General features: G+C 44.1%; 1 protein-coding gene across 1 annotated transcript in view; it reads left to right on the plus strand.

The window, feature by feature from the left end:
• Positions 1-22,631, plus strand: part of LOC147893398 (NADP-dependent malic enzyme 1-like) — a 74,031-nt gene that overhangs the window by 28,626 nt on the left and 22,774 nt on the right. Inside the window, exons 10-11 of the mRNA XM_087385529.1 lie at positions 6,142-6,189; positions 20,565-20,618. Of these exons, the coding sequence (XP_087241655.1) occupies positions 6,142-6,189; positions 20,565-20,618 (102 nt within the window). The remainder of the gene's footprint in view (positions 1-6,141; positions 6,190-20,564; positions 20,619-22,631) is intronic.

The raw sequence follows: 22,631 nt of genomic DNA on the forward strand, positions 1-22,631 counted from the left end.
GCTTCATACAGTCCCTAAAACCTCCCTATGCAGACCCCTTTGCAGCCTCTAATATTCCAAGCCAAACCCTGGGCGCAGGCTATACAGCTGTACAAAATCCCTTATGCAACTCTCCTCTTAGTCTCCCTACACAGCCCCCTGCTTAAAAGGAAGCTTACTGGCCCAGATCTGTCGAAGACAATCCTTCCAAAGCAAGGGAAGCATAAACAATGTGCATGCTCTTGAATTTATGGTTGTGGTAGTAAAAGATGATAAGCTTTCTTAGTGTGCGCACACACACACACACATATGCATGCATGTATGTATGTATGTATGTATGTGGTCTAGAAAGCCACGTCCCTTAACTGGACAATTTGATGTGGAAACAAGGGCTTACTATGAATGATGCAGCAGCCATTTGTCAGTTTGAAACACGTTGCAAGAGAAAATAGAATATGTATAGGTGTCTCACGGGACCAAAGGGTGAGTGCAAAGATGGCATCTGAAACTGTGTAAAAGAGGAAAAGATGGTGCATAGGGGAGTTTGTAACTTTAAGATTTTTGGGTCTTCTTTGGCAGCATATGAGAGCTAGATTTTCTATTGCAACCTTTGGCAAGCATTTCTGGCTTTTTGGGATTCACCCACAGGGTTTGAGTTATTTTTCTTTTGGGTTTGTTACCGGGCACTTTGGACTCTATGGAAGGATCGAAATCATAGAGTCTTTGGTGATCCTACTTTTTCCACTTCTCCTTTTTTCAGACTCTCTCTGCAGCAATCTTTTTTTGATTGTTTGCAGACTCATTACATAGACTATAATGTATACTTGTCATATAATGAGATTTTCAGCTGATGTACTTTTGAGCTCCCCATTCAGGCGAAGCTACTATGTAATATAAAGCATCAACACATCAACATCTTCACAAAGAAAAGTGTGTGTGTTTGTGTGGATGCCAACATGCTACCGGCATTTTATTAGCGATCTCTTGAAAAGAGAGGTGTTCTCAATGAGATATTATTATCTTTCACAAGTCAATATTACTCTTTCAGAGAAGTCCACCTTCTCCTTCGGTTCATGCCATAGCTTCTTTACAGCTTCTTTACAAATTATTATGCCACTAGCTCTCTGATGACAATGCCTTTGTCAAAGAGTCTAACGTGCCTATTCTCCAACGTTCCATCTATTCCGGCCATTGCCTAGTGAGAAAGTATGTGCACATGGAGATGATTACAGATCAGCGGCCTTTGGTGGGGATGAGTAACACCACAAGGCCTTTAATATTCGAGCTAACAATCCTCATCGATGGGAGGAAGTAGAGTAGAAAACCTTACTCGATTTGGTGCAGAAGTACCTCTCTCTTGTGATGAAGATCTCTTGGAGTAATGGAGAGGAGGAAAGTCCACGAGGGAAAGGACCCCCACACCTATGTAAGTGGACGCTCTATTGGTAGGAATGGAAGAATAATATCACCAAAAGTGGAGGGCACAAACACTGCCTCTCTAAAAGCAGCCAGAGTTCGTCTTAACCAAACACACTGCCGGAGTTCGCAAAATCCCTGCTTGTATGCGAGCAGCAAAGCTAGGGGCCACATCCCTTTCTCGAATAATTACTTGAAGTAGAAGGGGGCTGCTTGGAAGGAGAAGAAGGGCCTGTATCCGGACTCCGGAGAAGGAGCTGAAAGAACGCCATCAATGGCCGCAAACCAAAACAGGGTCAAGAACAAGAGAAGGGGCCTCTTGATCTGCAGATGGTGGAGTAACACAACTCTAATCGCAACCCAAATGGGCGGCAATAGGTGCTGGAGAAGTGCTCTGACGAGAGGGAGCTGCACCAAAAGGCATCGTGGGACTTTTCTTCTTCCTTGGACAAACTTAACAAACTGCTCAAAGGCCCTGCAAATCTGACACTGATCCTGCTTGCTTGCAATCTCAACTCTTTGCCAACAAAGAGAGCCGTTCGGATAGACAGATGTGAAATGCAAAAATACCTTGGGGTGGATATATCACTGTTCAAAAGCCATTTAATCTGCAAAATAAGTACTAGCTCCCATGACCTAGAGGTGGAAAAGAGCAAGTGGGCAGTACCTAGGATTCCAAGAGAGCAACATGTGCTCCTACAGTGTCGAGCCTATGCACACATCAGGAAAAAAAGAGCAGCAACAGTGACAACCTAAATACCCTTTTGGCATAACCAGCCAAATAGACATCACAACAAAGCTCTTGGGCTGGCACACTAGTTAGCCATGCAACTACTCACAACAACAAGCTTTGTAAAGATTCTTGTTGAATTTTCGGATGTAAAAGAATCACTGCCAGTCCCATAGATCTCGAAGGTTCTCAAGCGGACTATCATACGATCATTTCATATCATCTCTCTCTTTCTCTCTCTCTCTCTCATGGATAGACTACCTCCCTTCCAGTACAGCATGGATGCTCCGTTTTCTCCCCTCCTACCACATGAGGTCAACCAAGTTATCTGTGAGGATCTATTACAACTACACACATTTTGGACCTGGTTGGGATCGAGTGAACTCCTAGTGAAGCTTAGCTTCTACAGAGATCACTTCTTACATATCACAGCGGAGGCTTTCATTGACCCACCAGGATACACGCAAATTCACCTACCCACTGAGGATCTCTCTTGGGCAGTTTCAAGTCTCTTCAAACAGACTTCATATTGAGAGCGGCAGAGCAGAGCGACTACCCAGGGAGAGACGCATATGCACACTATGTGACATGCAGGAGGTTGAGACAGAGGAGCATTTCATCTTCAAATTTTCTGTTTACTATGAGATCCGAGGGCGTTTCTACTGCCTCTTCAGAGATAGCTATGGGATTTTGGCCCGTTTCCTCTTCTACCTAGACCAGCGGTGTTTGGCAGGTTTCATTCATGAGGTACTTAGACACCGTGAGAGGATACTCCGAGCACGGAGACAGGAGCAGCCTTCTTCCTCTGTTGATCCCTCTCGGAGCTTTATCACAGAGTTCTTTCAGACAGATCACATGGACCCCCACGAGACGAGGCCTCGACATGACCTTGACCTGGAGCCTGTGACCCGACAGCTCAGACAGAGGGTTGACACACAGATCACACTTGGGGACATCCCCTCCTTGTTTAGAGTTGGAGCCCGACCGACGGGGGTCATAGTAGCCCTGGTTAGACGCAGAGCTACGACCAGGAGACGTGCTAGGACTGCACCCTTGAGTGGCCGATAGCACTCTATTGCCGACTTCATGCCTCCACTACCTCATCCATCCTGATGTCCTACTGTTGATGATGTTGATGATGATGCTGAGATTGATATATAGTTGACCATCGACATGACTATGTTGTACTTAGGACTTAGTACTGCCATTCTGCATTTTTTGCATTTTGCATTGGTATGGATGCTCGTTTAGTAGCTCCACTACCACAGCTCATTGTATCAGGTTTTTCACAGTCTCATAAACCCATCGGTCTTCCAAAGATTTTAATAAACTTTCTTTCTTTCTTTCTTTCTCTCTCTCTGAGTCACGAGGGAGAGGATGGGGTGCAAATGGTTGGAGAAATGATGAATGGATGTACATGATATATTGGATGAAGAACTATCAATAAGGGAACTAGTACAACATAATATGATTGATATAATATGGGCTAAATTGGAAGAGAGCAGATTGGGAAGATGTGTCTGAAGCACTCAAATCTGAGTTTTGATCATTCAGGCCATTAACAATATAGCTATGAATAATGAAGCCTCAGTTGTGGAAGAAGTGGATCATGGTTACTCACCCACTTCCCAATACATACACAACACCCCAGTCATATTTTTGTGTCCCCCATTTCCTCACCCATACCTACTTGGCCCTTTTACCGACCTCAAGGTCACAGACCCTTTTCCTCACCTATAGGTCTGCTCTACAGCCCCCTTCTCCTAGTCCCTTGGGATTGGTTTTCTTCTTTTGCTTGATTTGGCCCTTTCTACAAGCTCTAGAACAAACTGCGGGATCCTTGAAGAGTCCAGATTGTCCTCTTCCTAGGGCTAGCTTCTTCCCCCACTTATTCAGCCTCTTGGGCTTTGTTTTTGCCCCTCCTTCCTCCTGCATGTGCCCCTTTGGGACTCTAGAGCTGCCTGTGGTGTATGCATGTAGTCGTGGGGGCATTTGCATCTTGGTTAGCCAAGCCTTGGCTGCAGACGTATCTGACTAGAGTGAGCTGATTATGGGCCAAGCAGTTTGGTTGGGGTTCATGCCTTGTATAGGGATCTCAAGTCATGAGGGTTTCTATGTTGGATTCGAACAACAAAGTAAGGCTTTGTGGATTCCGAACAATAAAGTAAGGCTTTGCCGAGCAAGCTTGTAGGTAGAGGTTTCCTATAAAGATTTTTTTTTGGAAGCATTCCTCCTTTATGGCATTACTATGTAAATCCTTGCTCACCAGGATCTCCATGGCTTTGTGCTTCCATTGAAAGCAGATGAGGATGATGCTAATCTGTTTGCATTCATAGTAGGACTGAAATATTGAGGCAGGGGCCTCCACATTTTTTTGGTGGCCACTTGGCTACTAAGGGATGGGCTCAATGGATAGATGCATTGCTGTTTCTAATGAAGATTTTCTATGCTGGGGGGCTGTTCCAAACTGCATCATCTGTCATGATTATGAGCTATCCCTTTCCTGCACACTTCTTAGACGGATTCATTCCACTTATCAACAGATGCTTTTTGCTCAAGACAATCATCCTGCTTAGTCTACTACCTTCCCATTTTACCTACATTTATTAGACTTCGCCTCAAGCTGTGATGTTTTCGAAGCCAAGGGATCAAATACCGTATCATCACATGTGTATTTGTGGATGTTTATCTCATTCAATGGCACGAAGCTAGGGTATGTAACTGTTTAGGGAAGCTCCGAAGAACTGTTCCACCATAGAGGCAGCTTAAAGAGAATCAAGCTTAAAGATGGACGAAGAAAGACTCTCTTGCAGATCCATTATAGTGGAGATGGACGTGCAGAGTTCCTTAGGAATGCTGCTCAGCTCTCTGGATTCAAGAGTTCAAAATATATTTTAACAACAATCCCAATAGTCTTTCTTATTGGATAGATTATTACATCCATAGAAGAGATTGTCTATTGGTATCATCATAGTGGACCACCATTACCTACCCTAAGGCCATCTCTAATATCACCCTTTGGAGAATATACATAATCTATACCCACTCTGAAATAGGGAGACCTTGTCAGTGGTCACATATTTGGTTGCAGATCATCCACACCCCAAGGAGCCAGCAGGATATGTGGTCAAGCGACTCCGTGTGGCCGGAGATAGAGTGGAGATATCACCCGGATTGCAGTATCCGAAGCTTAAGATTTGTGTTTTTCTTGTCCTACCACCTAATTTACCATGATTCTTGTTTTGCTGTATGTATGTTTAGGTAGTTTCTGGTCTTAAACAGGCTGAATAAGTCTGGACCCCTTGCCTCAATCCTCCCACATTCAGATATATTTTGTAAAATGTAATATGTTTCATGCGTGCTAGCAAATGGATATCTGCAGAAGAAAGATCTTTCTGCACAGTGGATGAAAGGCAGTAGAAAGGATGGGGAAAGCATACATGGGGTGAGGAGGAGAGGAGGGAAGAAGAGTTCTTGATCAGATTCTGCGCACTAAATTGTTGTTGACAGTGGAAATGAGGCAAAAGAATGGCATGGCGGCGGGTAGTTGAGATGTTTCTATTTTTGTTTTCTTTTTTCTCCTTTGTGTCATTGTGGAGGAAGGGTATTTACAAAGGAGTATTGGCAGATAGGATAGAGTGCGGAAGGTGGGGAGCGTACAGGGACTGGGAAGAGCTACACAAGGGAGAGTTGGGAGGTTGATGTGAGGGGAGGGGTATATGTTAATTTGTAGCAGAGGGTGGAGGGTCGAGAGAGAGGTGCTGAGACCTAATAGAGGGAAGTGGGGGGAAAAGGTGGTTTCAATTGAGAGTGCACTTGGGGGGTGTCGGGCATGCATGTTTCTGCATGGCAGGTACAGAGAGTAGGGTTGAAATCAGGAGGCAGGATCACCAAGGGGGCTTTAAGGAGCTCGTGTTTGTTCGACAGATCTGATTAGTTATTGCTTTGGAGTGCTAAAATTTTCTGTCCAGCCCTAGATCAAACTGATCATTCTCTTGGTTGGGTGTTTGATGCAGACAGCCATAGGAATAGCTGAATTGTTGGCTATGTACATCAGCAAAGAGGTTTGCAGCTTTCTATTACAAAGATATCTCATGCATGTTTCCTTGTTTCATGGCTTGAAATTTTGTAAGATAAATTAAATATAGATCTTGCAAGGCTGTTGTATCTAACCATTTGCCTGTGTGGTTGAAGTTGTTGCTTTACAACGATTTCTACAGTTTGTATAGAGCTTGTTGTCTCACATAAACTGAATTGTCAGGTATAAAAGGCAGATGATTTGTCTGAGTGCTATGATGAGTCCTCTGCCTTTAAAGTGGGTGAACGAACTGTGATGAATCCGGTTGTATATACTGAGAAGCCCTCCTAGGAAATTAGATGAAAGAGGATATTTTTTCAATGTTGTGCATATTACCAGAAGTTTGGCACTCTTCTTTTCTATACTTTCCAAGCTTATGTGGGAGTGATTAATTTTTATTTGTGTGCGTCATTTGGAGTAAGTTTGTAGGGATAGATCTTGAATTTTGGAGTAGTTTAAAGTTGTAGGGATAGATTTTGAAATTATTTTAAAGCTGTATCTGTCGTACTTCTCCTGCATCATCTCCTCCGTCTCTTCCACCTTTGGTGGCTCTTCTTGTACTCGTTCCGTGGGCTTTGGTTCTTGGTACTTCTTAAGAAGACTCACATGAAAAGCATTCTGAATCTTCCAAGTCTCAGGTAATTCTAGTCGATACTTGACTTCATTTATGGGCTCAGTAACTCAGAAAGGCCCATAATATCTAGGAGACAGCTTTGGGTATACTTTTTCCTTGCCTTTCATCTTTCTTAAATGTGCTTTTTCAAACTTAAGTAACACCTAGTCTCCTTTTGGAGGTTCATCTCTCTCCTATGCTTATCTGCAGCCTTCTTTTGCTTCTTGAGATCTTTCAATTGCTATCCGAACTGGGAAAAGGCTGTATCCAAGTCTCGAATATACTGATCTGCAAATATCTCGTCCTTAGTTCTGAGGATAGGTGGCAAAATCACCTTTCCATAAATGACTTCGAATGGGGCCTTTCCTGTTGAGCTGTGTATAGTATTATTGTATGCAAATCTCACAAGAGGAAGATACCTTTCCCATTCGGCCTTTTGTTCGGACACATAACACTTGGATGATGGCTCAATCATTCTTACTCAATTAATTTTACATTGGTTATCCATTCAGTATCATGGTTAATAATGTTGACAAGCAAGATGGATGGAATTGCATTGTGCAGTACGGTGTAGGTTTCAGACCTCTAGTTGTAATGCCTTCGATACAACTATACATACTAGACAAGGAATATGCGAAGTAGAAAGATCACATCACGCATGGTATTTTTCAGCTCTTACATAACATAGGATGCATAATTATTTCAAATGGATGGTAGAAAAGGATGCCTGTTGTTGAACGTGATGATTGTATCCCCAAGAGGAAAGCAGATTTAATTCCGTAGAATTGGCATTTTCACTTTGTTCGTCTGTCTAAGGGTGAAAAGAAGATGAGAAATCCAACTTTGTACCCATGCTTTCAAACAATGCTCGCTCATCCTGGGGTCTCGAGATCGTTGACAATCGACTTAGGCATCCCATGATGCTTGAAGATCTGTACTAGAAACAATCTTGCCATGGTGTTTGCCTTAATGATTATGAAGTGGGCCTGCCTACTGAATGTGTCAATTATGGTCCATATCTCATCATTCCTATATCTGAATCTGGGAAGATCAAAGATGAAATCCATAGTAATACTCTCCCATGGTCCAAGTGGTATGGGCAATGGCATAAGAAGTCTTGGGGTCTTGTGTGCTGATCATACTTCACCTTTTGGCACATGAGACATTCTGTCACAAACTTGTGTATATCATTCCATGTTCTTGGCCAAAAGAAATATCTTTCAATGGTTTGCGTAGTAGAAGAGATACCTCGATGTCCTGCATAAGGAGGGGGAAGACATTTTTCCAATACTTTTGCTCTCATATCTTGAGTCACACAAAGGTGATCATGCTTCATGAGGAAACCATCTTTCAATGAGTACTGACTAGATGATTGCCCCTATTGAATATTCCTCACAATTTCTCCGAAATCTAGATCTTGAAGATAGAATTCTTTCACGGCCTCGAGATCCCTGTGATGAGCTATGGTAGCATTGTTCACATGGGGCCTTCTCGATAATGCATCTGCTACGCTGTTCCTGGCTCCTAGAGTAGAAATGGAACATGGACAAGAAATTTGTCCACTTCATTTGCTTTTCAAAGATCTGTTTGGGTCAAGAAATACCTAAAGCTTTGATGGTCGGTCGGGACTGTAAAGTCAGCTCCAAGAAGATAATGCTTCCAGATGGTTAAAGCATGAATGACTGCTAGCATCTCTTTTTCGTACACACCCATAAATCTTTCTATGGCACGCAGCCTTCTACTCTCATAAGCTATCACTTGACCATCCTGGTGAAGGGCAGCTCCTACACACTCTCCACATGCATCACAATCCACATCAAACTACTTGTGTAGATTTGGAAAAACTAGAATCGGCTCGGTTGTTAACTTCTCTTTAAGAGTATTAAAAGCTGTTCTTTGCCATTCTCCCCATGTGAAAACTACCGATTTCGTGGTCAAATCATGTAATGGGGCTGCTTTATCAGCAAAGTGTCTGATGAAGTGTTTGTATTAGGAGCAAAGACCGAGGAAGCTACATATGTCATGTACCGAGGTAAGCTCTGCCATTCTTGTATAGCTTTTATCTTTGTGGGATCCATCCGATAATGTGCCCAAGGTAATGAATCTCATCAAGGAAAAACCATTTACAAAAAGCTTGTGATTTTGAAGGTCCTGGAACACGATGGCCAAGTGCTCCTTATGTTCTCCTTCTGTCTATGAAAAGACCAGCATGTCATCGAAGAAAGTACATGTGAAATGCCTGTATGGTCTGAAAATCCTGTCCATCTTGCAATTAAAAGTGGCTGGTGCATTGGTTAAACCGAAGGGCATCACCAAGAACTCGTACAATCCGAAAGTGGCCCGAAAAGCTGTCTTATGAACATCCTGAGGATGGATTCTTATCTGATGGTACCTACTTTTCAAATCAATGCGACTAAAGATTGTGGCTCCTTTTAATCTGTCCAAGATATCATCTATGCGAGGGATCAAAAACCTATTTTTGACCGTCATTTTGTTGAGAGCTCTATAATCCACACACATACGATAGAAGGCATCTTTCTTTTGAACTAGGAGCACGGGTTAACAGAAGGGTGAGGAACTGGGTTTGATAAGTCCCTTAGCAAGTAGATCTTGTACCCGTGTCATAATTTCTTCGGTCTGTGCTGCACTCACGCGATAAGGTGATTGATTTAGAGGCTCAGTTTCTAGAAGAAGCTCTATGGCATGATCTTCCGGTCGCTCAGGAGGAAGGTCTCCTGGAAGAGAATCTAGAAAACAATCTTTGAAAGAATCAAGAAACTGAAATTTGTCTTTCTCCATAGGATTCACTTTTACTTGGGGTTCACCCTACGAAAACTAAGTATGCAGAAATAGCTGATTTTATTGACTTAGCAATAGAAACATTAGATACAATTGGGATTGTCTTGCCTCTTTCTTTGGCAAAAATTTTATGCTCTTTGATTTTGTGCTTGAAACTAAGTGTTCTTGCCTTGGTGTCTAAATTTACTTCCTTTCTATGGAACCATGGCATACCCAAAATGACATCATGATGTTTGAGGGGTGAAACATAGAATTCCTCATGGTCCACATAGTCCTGAATATGAAGTCTGAGTTTTCCAATCAATGGAGTAACTTTAACTGGGTTTCCTTCAAAAACTTGTTTTGTATCTAAAGCTAGTCCCAACTCTTCAGCCTTGATTCCTAGGCTTGAAGCTAGGTCTTCTGAGATGAAATTATCTGTAGCTCCTAGATCGAAGAAGATCAAAGCATTCTGGTCTCTTACTTTACTCCATGAGAAGCAAAGTTCTTGAGCTTCTGGATTAATAGCTCTTCCCAACATATCAAGGATTCCTCCCAGCAAAGGCTTTGACAGATCTTTTGGCGTTTTTTGCTCCCTCAAACCGGGAGTATTATCGGGGCAATGGGCAGCCAAATGCCCCTCTTTTCCACAATGGAAACACTTTCCCTCCTTTCGGAAGGCCTCTATTTGCTCTAGTGAAAACTATGGACCCCTTGGCTTCTAAAACTAGAGTTGTCTTTGTCCCTGAACTGTCGGGGTTATGTTCCTTTTGTAGGTGTCTCCATCTTTGCCTTTTGAGGCAGCCATTGTCCGTAGCAAATCTTTCTTCATTTCCTCAACCACTAGGCTGAGTGCATCAGATCTCGCAGCTTTGTCTTGCGTTCAATGCTCACTTAGGTGCAAATACTTGGATGCAAACCAGCCCGATACTCTTTGTCTTCTCTGAAATTTCCTTGAAGGGAGTAATCTGTTGGAATGCTGAAAAGAACTTGTGATTATAAGTCTCGACGGTATCCATAGCTGTCATGGATATACTCTCCCAAGTTGTATGAACATCATCATAAAAATTATTTGGCAAAAATTGCTAAAAAATTTGCTTCTTGAAACTCTTCCACTTCTTGGGTGCTTCATTGGCCACTAAAAGAGCTCTCCGCCATGCTCTGGCATTGCTTGTAAGATGGAGACTTACAATCTTCAATTTTGACTTCTCATGATAATTTCCTGTTTGGAAAGCTATGTCGAACTCTAGGAAGTCCAGAGCTTTCTCACTTGCACCGTACTTTCCATCAAAAGTAGAAAATATGATAGACTTACCTCCTTTGAATTCCTTTCGTCTTGATCTAGTCTTTCTCCTTTTGCACCCAAAAGATGAATGCTCTAGGGAAGAAGAAGAAGAAGAGGAACTGGATGAAGATGGGCTAGAGCTGGGAGATCTCTGTCGGTGCTTTCTGCTTCGTCTTCCGTGAGGCTTTAGACTCCTTCCTCTTTCCCTCGAATCTGAATACCTTTGAACTGAAGGATAACTTCGGGAATGCTTTCTTGAGGCACGATGTTGTCTAGGAGATTCTTTAGAAACTAAGGGAGATATTCGATTAATTCCTTCTCTGTGGGAAGGTGGAACGTGCTGAAACATCATCTTTTCGAACAATTGCTGAAATCTAGGTATCTTTCTCAGGGGCTGGAACTCTTCGATTCTTCCCTTATGAATTCTTCATCTAGATCATCATTGGGCGCAATAGGGTGTCTCTTACCAGGTTGTCTTGTAGCTGAGCTGCCTTGTTGTGAAACCATGATGTGAGAGATGGAAAATTGAACCCACTGAAATAAACTTGACTAGGCCTAAAGCAATCAACTGCAAAGCCCCTATTCCTTCCAAGGAAATAAACGCTTACGGGTGAAGATGGGAGCTGGCCCGTTGCGCGATAAAGTATGGGTGGGTGTGGCTTTTGGTTGTATGGTTCAACCACTAGTCCAGAGTATGGCCCCGATTTTGCCCGATGTGGCTTCTTCAGGCTCGCTACTATCCCATGCAGCTATCATGTGCCTTCAAGCTCGCTGCTATCCCACGCAGCTATCATGCGCCTGACGGAAGTCTCTACCAAGGTCTCTTCCCAGGAAAGTCTTTGGACCGTTGCCACCAAGGAAAGTAGCAAAACCGCGCTCTGATACCACTGAAACCTTTATCAATACCAAGATCAGCCATCTAGAGCAAATTGTTTGTACTCTAGGGCTCCCAGAAGGCCTGGAAACCCTCATCGCAGTAGATTCAGGTGGCCAGAACAGAAATTGCAGCAGAATCTCTCTCTCTCTCTCTGTGGACACTCACACATGCGATCCTTGCAAGACTATGAAGTTGGAACAAAGCACAATTTGATCTAGAAGGAGAAGACACAATAGAAAGAGCTTTGGAAGGGGGAGATAGAGAACAAAACATAGCACTAGGGCACATAAATAAGGGCTGGATCCCCCCGAAGGTCTTTATTGCAATAGAAAATACTTTGTACAACTGGCTCTGAGGAGAGCATGAAGATGAGTATAATTCTGAATACATCTGGGAGGCTTGGGGCCTTTCTTTTATACACTAGACCTAGCAAAAAGCGAGGGCTTGCTTCTAAAAGCTCCTTCTACATAAAAGACAAGATTTTAGGCTTTTCTTCCTAAAGTGGAGGCTTTAGGCGCGTTTTTAGTCTTTTGGGCCCTCTTTTTAAAGAGGAGCCCCCTTGTTCTTTCTTTAGAGCCTCGTGGGACCTGCTTTTTGTGCTTTTCTCCCCAATCTTGGGTCCTTTTTGCCCTCTCTTGGGTCCTACACATTGCACAAACAAATTCCAACACTTGGTTAGCGAAATGCATGCATTTCTAGTTCTTGGACTAATCCTAGTCCCTTGTGGGCGTCCCTCCTGTTCTCTTTTACCAATGCAAAGAAAACAATTATTCTTAGTTAACCAAAGTTGATTCTTTGACCGAAGTAATAAAGATTATACTTTTTCTTGGGAGAAGTACTAAATGGTGATAGCAAGAACTGGAAGAACAGGGACAATGGCTATGCAGAGAAGGTTGCGGTAGGTGCGGCAGGTAGGCAACGAGTCGTGGGAAGTGGTCGAGTTTCTTGTGAGCTCTATATTTTTCGTTCCCAACCCTGGACTAATGTAGTTGCTTGTGAGCTTGATATTTTACATTCTTGACCTTGGACTGATTCTTGAACAATATAACTAGAAGCACTGACACGCTTACTCTTTTGTGCATCGGGTTGGCTCCCATCTTCACCCGAGTATTCAATTCCTTGAGAGGAAGGTGGGCTGAGCAATGAGCACAGGGAGGCAAGTAGGAGCAAGAGATCATACTCTGATACCACTCTTGGATGCGGGAGCAATCGAACAAGGCTAGAATGCAAGCAAGCAATGGAGGTGTACTTGCAATTGGATAATGTGAAAGTACAAGAGATGGCCAATATAAGGCCCAAAGTCAACCAAAGTCAAGCTAGGGCTAAAATGTCCTAAGTGTATTATGTGTCTGAATAGGATTAAGTGTCCTTGGAATAAGCGCCCTAACTAGCCTACAAGGCCATACCAGGGCAAGTGTCAACATTCTTGAGACTATCCATCGTCATCCAACCTATCTTTCCATCAGATCAAGTATTTAGTTATAAAGATGTCGTATCATAAAGATGGTGTTGTCTTAAATCATAGAACAAATTTGCATTCTAATGGAATATAGATGGTTCGATCCACCAATCGGACCAGTTTGTCCTCAAAGACTCATCAAAGACCAGATACACAGGATCTTAGAGTGTTTTATTCAAGGTGGACAGCATGCAGTTATATGCTTTCAATGATTTAGACTGGGCAAGTGATTACAATACTTGACAGTCCACTAGTGGGAATTGTTTTCTTCATGGCAAGTCATGGATATCATGATTAAGTGAGAAAGACAGAAAGAAAGAAAGATATATTAACGTCCACGGGAGACCTCGCGGGCCTATGGGACAAAGTACACAGAAAAGCGAACTCATGCAAGCCTCAGTGGGCTGGAGCAAAGGGTACCCTAGGACCCTTGGTGAGTACTAATCTATGCTAATAGAATCATAATCATAACCATAACCATAATCATATCATATCATATCAATCAATCTATCCAGGCGTTGAGATGAAACCGAAGCCTGGTACAGTGATGGCTCTCTGGTGGGCTGCGAAAATATCTCGTATCTGCGTTTGTCGAGCTATCTCGCGTTGCGGTGGGGGGCGCGGTCTCCTCGCTCTCTGGACTCTCTAGGCTATGTCTAGAGTGATCCCTCGTCTCTGTCGGTCTCCTTTGAGGAAAGTTGTGATAGGTCGGATCTCAATAGAGTGTGCTCTGGGGACTCTTTGTCGCACATGTGGCCTTTGCGTCCCTCTCTCGGCGGTACTGTGTCGGCTGCTCATCCAGACTGCTCTCATACCGGCTAGCTCCTCTACCTCCACTCCACTGTGTCCGGGGGCTGACTCAAATGTATAGAAGTCTGTGACGTGCCATTGTGTCCGATCATCCTCTATGTCCTGTAGTGGTCTGACCACCCCCTGCTGCTCTCTGATCTATCGTAGAAGTGCCTCCCTGTGTCGCCGCATCTCCATTAGATAGAGTCTAATACAGACCTGGTCATGGAAATGGATCAGTCGTGACAAAGGACCAAAGCCGGACCGAAGCCATTCCCCTCTAGGTAGAGGCAGTGGTAGCGTCCTCGAATCTTGTAGTAGGCTAGGCAAACACAGAGAAGATGCTCCTCTATCTCAACCGCCCCTAGCGTACATAGTGTGCAGATCCGCTACTCTCTAGGTATACCCGCTGCTCTCCCTGCCTCAATCCTCAGCTGATGGGATGAAACCCACATCTGACCAATGGCAATCCTCAGTGCATGAGATACTCCTCTATCCTCGAGATACTGGGGTCTGATAATGAATCCCTTTTCTGATATTGTCAAGAAGTGGTCGTGGTAGAACTGGGTCTTGGTGGGGAGTTCTTGGTCCTCCCCCCAAGTCCGGGATGTGTGAAGTTGGAGGAGGTCTAACCGTATAATACGGTTGATCTTATCTCGTGGGATCAACTTAGGGGGTGCATCCATGCTGTACTGAAAGGGAGGAAGCCTATCCATTTGGATACCGTGCCTGGCAAGCCATGTAGATATACATGCATACCATGTGTCTCTGCCCCGCTCTCTACGAGTCATTTGGATGACTCTAGGGCCAACCTCAGACGTCTCCAATGGGGTGAGTCCCACACCTTGTGGATGAAAGTCACCGTCTGAATGATGGCATCAACCTGGAGAGGTGTCATGGCGAACTCTGCTTGTACTATCTCATGTGGAACTGAGGGCTTACATCGGATCATCCTAAATCCCATTGTCACCTGTAGCCGCTCAAAGCTCCTCCAATCTGTCCTCGGGAGATCGCACCACCAGAAAGGTGCTGCATCCATGACAGTCGGTTGCACTAGTGTCTCGAAAGGCCAGCCCTTTGTTGTTGGATCCTGGAAGTGCGCCTGGAAACACTGCCGCTCTAGCCTAGCCAAAGCACTACGCCCTCGTGTGAATCGTGCCTGGGCTGCATGCTTCATCATGAAGATGGATCCTGTGAAGACTGCTCCCAAATATGTGTATGAGTGCACTATCTCCACTGGTTCACCACTATAGGGGAAAGTGAGTCGGTTAGTCACTGCTCGTGAGATGCTGAAGACCATAACCTTAGTTTTTCCAAGGTTGATCGTCAGATCTCTCTCTTTGCAAAATACCTCTAAAGCCTCCAGATCTCTCTGTAATCCCTCCGCTGAAGAGGATATAAGGACTATATCATCAGCATATAAGAGTATCTATATGAGGAGATCCCCTAGTGATGAGCCCTCGCCACCTAGGCGATCTATGAAAGATGTGATCTCATCAATGTAGAGTCCAAAAAGAGTCGGTGAGAGAGGGCATCCCTGCTTCACCCCAATGGTGCTCTCAACCCAATCTGATAGGCCGCCTGCTGGGGCACGGACCCTGCCTCTGACTAGCTCATATAAGCTCATCACACCCCAAATTAGCATCTCTGGTATCTGCATCTCTTGTAGTCTCCTGATCATGTGGTATCATGGAACAGTGTCGAAGGCCTTTCGAAAGTCTACGAAGCATGTGTAGACTTTCTGATGTCCGGACCTCGCCTCCTCAATGATAGCCCTCAAAGTGAAAATGTGGTCTAGAGTAGAGTGCTGCCTCCTGAATCTTGCCTGCCCTAGTGCTCATTGCCCCCATGCCTTTGTATGAATGCTGATCTCTCTCTCTAGTACTGATCCATAGATCTTGGCCAGTGTGTGGCCAATCATGAGGGTACGATAGTTCTTGGTGTCCATGGGGTCTCGTGCTTTGTGTATCGGTATGATAGTAGTGGTGCTCCACGCCGGTGGGAAGCCGTGGCAAACTGCAAGGTTAAACATATGTGCAAGGATCGGTGCTAGAACCTCTTGCCCATGTGTGAAGTGCTCTTTTCCGAAGGCCTTCGTGATTCAATGCTTTCCGGTTGTGGGGCCGGCAAAGTGCAGCCCGCACATTTTGCGTAGTGAATAGATGACAAGTAGTGGGTCTGGGCATAGTGGACATATCTGGCAGTGTCTGCCTCAGTACATCATATAAGGAGCATGCGTAAGTGTGCCACACGCCCGTATCGGTGATGGGGATGGTGGCTTTCCCTCCGCGAGGAATCCCCACCCAGTGGTTGGGTCTCCTCTGCAGAATGATCTGATGATGTCATCCATCCTGTGTGAGGAAGGCTCGTCTCTTGCAGCCTGTCAGTCGCCGCTGAAAGATCATGTGTGCCTCGTGTGGCGTCAACTGACCCAAGACTCGCTCCCGTGTGAGGTGGGCTCGCATTTCTCTGCACTCATCATCAAACCAGGGGTTTTGAGGCATCTTCCCATCTCGTACCCGTGAAGATCGGGTCGTAGGAAAGGATCTGGTGGTAGCATCTTGTATCACTGTGACAAGGGTAGCTGAGGCATGGGCAAGGTCTAGATCAACCTCCAATAAGGCCGGAAGCTCTCTGGCTAAGTGACACACATACACATTGGATCCAGGGCACGATCAAAGTGGATCTGGGTACGTTTAGCGATAGGGACTCTCCCTGTGCCTGGTGTAGTAGCAAGAACATCGAAGGCCAGATATGAGTGGTCGGCACCAAGTGGAGGGGGGGGTACAGTGAGGTCATGTATCCATGAGACAAAAGCCAGTGGGCCCAGTAAGTAGTCCATTGTGCTAGTCCCGCCTCCATGTGGGAAGCATCTGAATCCCTCAGATGATGGCCATGTCTGAAGGCCATTGTAGATGATGAGGTTGTGGACAGCTCCCAACTCAAGCAGGTGTCGCCCATATGCTGTCACATGTGAAGTATGTGCAAAGAGTCTGAATCCCAAGTTCTACTGCATCTAACTTTGGCATCATGTGGGGATCTCTCTCATATGTGAAGTCAAGTAAGCCCACTTGCCTGTCCCTCGTCCTTGCATTGAAATCCCCCAAAAGGAGGGTGTCCCCCTGTCTGGAGAACTCTATGATATCCTCATGTATCGTCTCATAAGGGCTGTGCCCCTCTGAAGTGACATCATGGGCATATGATGACGTGTGTGGGGGGAAATAGCATACTGCAATGAAGATAGGTCGGGCATCTAGTGGCTGCACTCGTATCCACATGTGACGTGCATGTTCCTCTCTCCATACCACAGATACAAGTGCTCTCAAGTGTAAGGACAGCTACTCCTCCAGAGCCTCACACCCCACTATCTCTCCTCATTTCTTTCCTATGAGCAGACTCCCAGGTGTAGCTTGTCACTGTGGGCAGGCCTCTCTGGGCTCTCATGTGTCTCAGTGTAGAAGATGATGTCTCTGCCTGTGTATGTCTCCGAGAAGCCACCTGGGTCGGACCAAAGTGTGCCATTACAGTTCCATACAGCCATACTCAGCTTGTTTTGTACACTCTTCTCCCGGCTCCAGCACCGTCATAGTTCACCCTCTTCCTTCTCCCCTTCTCCCTTGTCTCCTCTGTCGACTCTTTCTTGAATAATCACTTTGCCATCTCTGTAGGCAGCGCATTTCCCTGCCTCTCTTGCTGCCATAACCTGTATCATCCCTTCTCTCCGATGCTCCTGCTGCAACAGCGTAAGATCGTCATCCAAAAATACTCTGGTCCCTTTCAGGGCTGCCCTCATGCTCATGAGAGTGGACCTGTCCATAGCTGTTCGCAGTTTCATTACAAGTGGTCTTGTTGGAGCTTCAGCTTTACCAACCCTCCATGCTGTCTCGCATGTGAGGTTGACTCCCATTTTGGTGAACAAGGTCTTGGCATCGGACATAGGGGTGTGTCCAACTGTTAGGCCTCTTACCAAGACATTCAAGGCCTTGCTGCTGCTCCTTTTCTCTTCCTCAAGGGCTTTGGAGGTGATCTCTTTCTTGGGGGCCGCAGTACCCTTCTTAACCACATTCTTCCATTCTAGTATATCTGTATTACCTTTAGTGATTTGTTGTGTGAACTCAGCATGCTTTCCTTGTATGGTTGTCTGTAACGCTGCGATCTCCTTCTTAAGCATCTCATTCTCGGCTCTCCCTTGCACGTACCTTCTAGTACCCTCTGCATATCCCTCAATTGCTGTGATTTTGTCCCCATGGCCTGCATTTTGTCCTTGAGGTTGACCTTCTCATCTTCCCATGTCTCCTTCTCCTTTTCCCATTCGTCCTTTTTCCCTTTCTCCTTCTGCCATTCTTCTTGCATATGCCCCCCTTGCTTCTTGATCTCATTTAGGGTCTTGTCAATATGTGTCTTTTCAGCCATCAATGCCACATTAGTGGTCTCGAGGCTATCGACCTTTTCGATCAAGGCCAAGCACGTCTACCTATTGTTGTCACGTCTACCTATGAGGCTGAGTACAAGGTAGCCTCCCCTGGAAAGGTAGATCGTGCATGGCCAAGGAGGTTAATCTTGTGAGTGTCAGCAGACATCTACTACCATTCTCATTGACAGTCAGAGTACTATGGCTGTGGCAAGGAATCCAGTTTTTCATGCCCATACCAAATACATTGAAATTCAATATCATTATTCTAGAGAGAGGCTTCGTGCAGGGGAGATCACATTGATCTTCTGCTCTACACCAGACCGTGCTGCTGATTTGTTTACCAAGACAATACCTAGAGAAAAGTTCGAAGTTTTCCACAAAGCTTTTTAGGCTTATTTCCTTTTGATGATTGATTCATGTCTCTGTACATGTTGGCCTACAAGGAGGATTTGTTAGATTATGAGTAGTGTGGTGTGAACTCAGCCTTTGGGCTCTTTTTCTTTGGTTGGATTTTTTTTTTCGTAGGGTTAGTGTTAGGGTTAGCTCCCTTGTAGAGGCTATATTCCTCATTTTGGCTATTCTTTGTAACACAACCTTGCATTCTCAATACAGCTCCACATTTTGATGTTCTCTTCTCAACTGCTAATCTAATACTTTTAAGGGGGGAATAATTTTGTCTTGAGCTAACCCTAGTAAACTTGTACCGCATAGGTGACATATTCACGTAGGCGCAATGGGTAATTGTTAAGGTGAATAACCCTTTGGTAAGGATTGGGTTAATAAGCGTCTAGAGGAAGGTTTAGAGAAGTTATTAAAGCCTCGCTAAATATAGCCATAGGAGAGGAGTTGAGGCTATTTTGAGTGGCTTGACCTCTCTATTTGGCTATCAATCATTGTCAAGGTGAATAACCCCTGAGGTTAAGCATCAGTCAACCAACATATAAGGCAAGCTTTAGGGAAGCTATTAAATATAGTCCGTATGGGCTGAAGCTATTTTGGGTGGTTTGACCCTCATTTTTTGGCTGTCGATCTCCTTACTGTTAGCCCATTCAAATAGACTTCAACTCGACACAACCAAGACTTCAACAAGACACCCTTGGCTGTGTCATGGTCCTATGGGACGCTGTGGCTTCCTATTCGATGCTCTAGGTAACCCTAAACCCTCAGCGTGAGTATAACTCAACGTTCTGTGGGTCAATGGCCCTAATGCCTGATCCTTAGGTTGTGAACTCTTAGTCACGGATCTTGTAGAAATGGTCGGAGCTTTTTGAGACCTCTGGCTGTTTTTTACTTCCATAGGTTGCTTTGGCCTATAGAGTTTTGTGCAATCAAGTTCTATCTTTCATAGTGTTTTCTTAAAGGTTGCCTTGACCATACTGGTGCAAGCAAGTAAAATTTCGTTAAAGTCATAGGATGGAGGCTGTTCTCCATTATGATACCAAGGATCTTACTTAGTTCTGTATATCGTGGCATTTGGCTCAGCTTTGATTCTATCGGTGCTATTCTGCTTGTACAATAGGAACTTGTTTTTAAAATTAAATTACCTTGCTTTCATTTTGACCCTATTACTGTTGTATCTTGTACGGGGTTTTCCTTACCATCATTTTCAAAATGTATTAAACAACAGTATATTAGACAGGTTGTTTGCTTGCCATACAAAAAACTCTACTTGTACATCAGATCTCTGTCAGTATATGGGCGGTATTACCAAAAATATTCGTTAGTTATCTCTAACCACCCAACCTGATCCACTGTTTTTTTTTCTAATAGAGCTAAATTTTTTTCTATCTTGTTGGTGAGGTTTCTGAGTTCATGCTTTGTGAATTATAATCTGTGCTGTGAGTTTGCTTGACAGTCCATTGTTTTTGTTCTATACACTGTTTAGGCTTCATTTGATATTGTCATGATCATTTGCCCACATCTTCTTTTGAATTTTTGCGGAGAAAGGACTGATATATATTTTATTATGCACCAAAACCAATTTAATCATCTATTGTTTCTGTTGCATTCTATCCTTTAAATCTCTACTGGTGTAAAAGTGTGTTCTTTTGTAATATAGCTGGCATGGGTTTCAATTAGCACTTATTGTTGGATTACTTTGTTTTTCGAAGCATATGAGAAAATAATCTACAGTCTGTGCTTGCAGGGAAATATATCAATTCAAGAGGCACGCGAACGCATATGGCTTGTTGACTCCAAGGTACATAACTTGGCTGTATGCATTATGATGAAATTTTATTATTTAATTAGTGTGAGGGAGCATGAATCTACTTTAAACTAGCTTTGTTAATGGTCAAACAAAAGGCTGATACATGATGATTTGTCAAGTTTACAAATGTAGAAAGCATAACAGTTCAACTCTCATGCATGTCTATGTATAGCTTTATAAATAGAAACCTATGGGATCAAAATCAGAAAGTGGCAACAACAGTAACTACATCCCCTTCTTGTTATATGTCTTGATGCTTGGTGAGATCATGTGTAAACTTCTTTGAGTCTAGAGAATGGAAATGTGAAGAGTTAATATTGGCATCTTCCGTGCTGCCCGCCCGCCCCCCCCTTTCCCCTGTGTGTGTGTGTCTCTCTCTCTCTCTACATTGATCTCTTTTCCATTGGCGGTGACAGTATGGTTTAGGGCTACATTATAGACAGTTTTCGCATTCTCTTTCTCAGATGCTTCAATATTTCTTACCAGTACCAAAGTTAGAGCTCTCTTATCATCTCACGGATCGGGCTCTGCATTGCCAGGATCCAGGCACTCATCCTCTGCTATGGGCTAATGTAACAGTGGCCAATTTGTTTAGGGTTTTGATGCCCCCACCTTGGATTTCAGATTGCGGATTTGGTCTATGAATCATCGTACCAAGTGGTGGCACAAAAGATTCGACAGCTTTGGTGCTGTAAATTGCAACAAGTGTTTCTATTGCGGGTGATGTTAGGGGTTATTCCATTTGGTCAACTCCTAGCATGACGACATATTGCTCGTGTTGTTTGTTACAGATCTCTGGCTCCTAGGGGAATCTTTGATCCGTCTTTTTTGGCAGTACCCTGTCACTTGTGACTTCTTGCTTCTTTTACAGTAGGTTCTCTGAGCTAGATTTCGTACTGCTTTCTTTGGCAAGCTCTTCCTGGTTGTTTGGCATTTATCCACTGAGGCTGGAGTTTCATATTTTGTTCACATGGGTTTGAGGGCCTCTAGACTCTATGGAAGGACAGAAATCATAGTGTTTGGAGATTCCACTTTTTGCAAGTTTTCCTATTTGCGGATATCACTAAGGCAATCTCTTTATGATTGCCTCAGTGCTCGTCAGATAGATTCCTCTATGTACTTGTCTTATGTTGAAATCTTCTGATGTTTATAATGGCATGTTCCCTCTTTGGAAACTACTTCTTGTAAGATAAAAAAATATGGAATTGACCAAAAGAAGTGTCGGTTTATCTCTATAATCATACTCCGCACATACAGGACTTGGCTAGCACCTCATGAGCTTTTGGTAAAATGCAGCTTCTATAGAGATCATTGTGTGCGGATCTCAAATAAGGTTTTATTGAACCCCCGGGCTATACTCAGTTCCGTCTTCCACATGCATTGGTCAGTTCCGAGTATCTTCTCATTGGCTACATATTGGACAGGATGGGCAGAGGGCACTATAGTGACAGATGGATCTGCACTATGTGTACTATGAGATTTGTGGACAATACCATCGTATAGTCAAGAACAATTTTGGTCCACTTAGAGATTTCTTGTCCCAATTGCACGAGCAATGCATGGTTACTTTCCTCAAGGAGAATCAACGCGATAGCACTATTTGATATCTCTATACTATTTGACTTGGGCAGACAAACCATTTGGGTGACGATTGCACTTGTGAAACAACAAGCCATTCGAGGCTACCTCTTGGAGATTATAGAGGAGGAGGGAGAGACCTAGACTGATTGATTAGGCTCACCACCAACAATGTGTCATTACTGTAATGAAGGGGGAAAAGGGCTACTTTAGTGACCCTTTAGGTGAGAATGTGGAGGGACTATATTAAGTCCCCATCCACCACTTATTGTGTACTTCTGATGGCACATCTAATACAAGTGGGGAGTCCATCAAGTAGTCAATGATGCTGCTGCCCCCTCCATGTGGGAACGGCCATCGCTTAAGATTATTGTATACGATTAGGTCATGTATCGCTCCCATCTCCAGTAAGTGTCTCCCATACCT

The sequence above is a fragment of the Dipteris shenzhenensis genome, chromosome 15 (genome assembly GCF_047967505.1).
Source record: "Dipteris shenzhenensis isolate YYH24624 ecotype China chromosome 15, Dip_SZ_1.0, whole genome shotgun sequence".
Classification (NCBI taxonomy): domain Eukaryota; kingdom Viridiplantae; phylum Streptophyta; class Polypodiopsida; order Gleicheniales; family Dipteridaceae; genus Dipteris; species Dipteris shenzhenensis.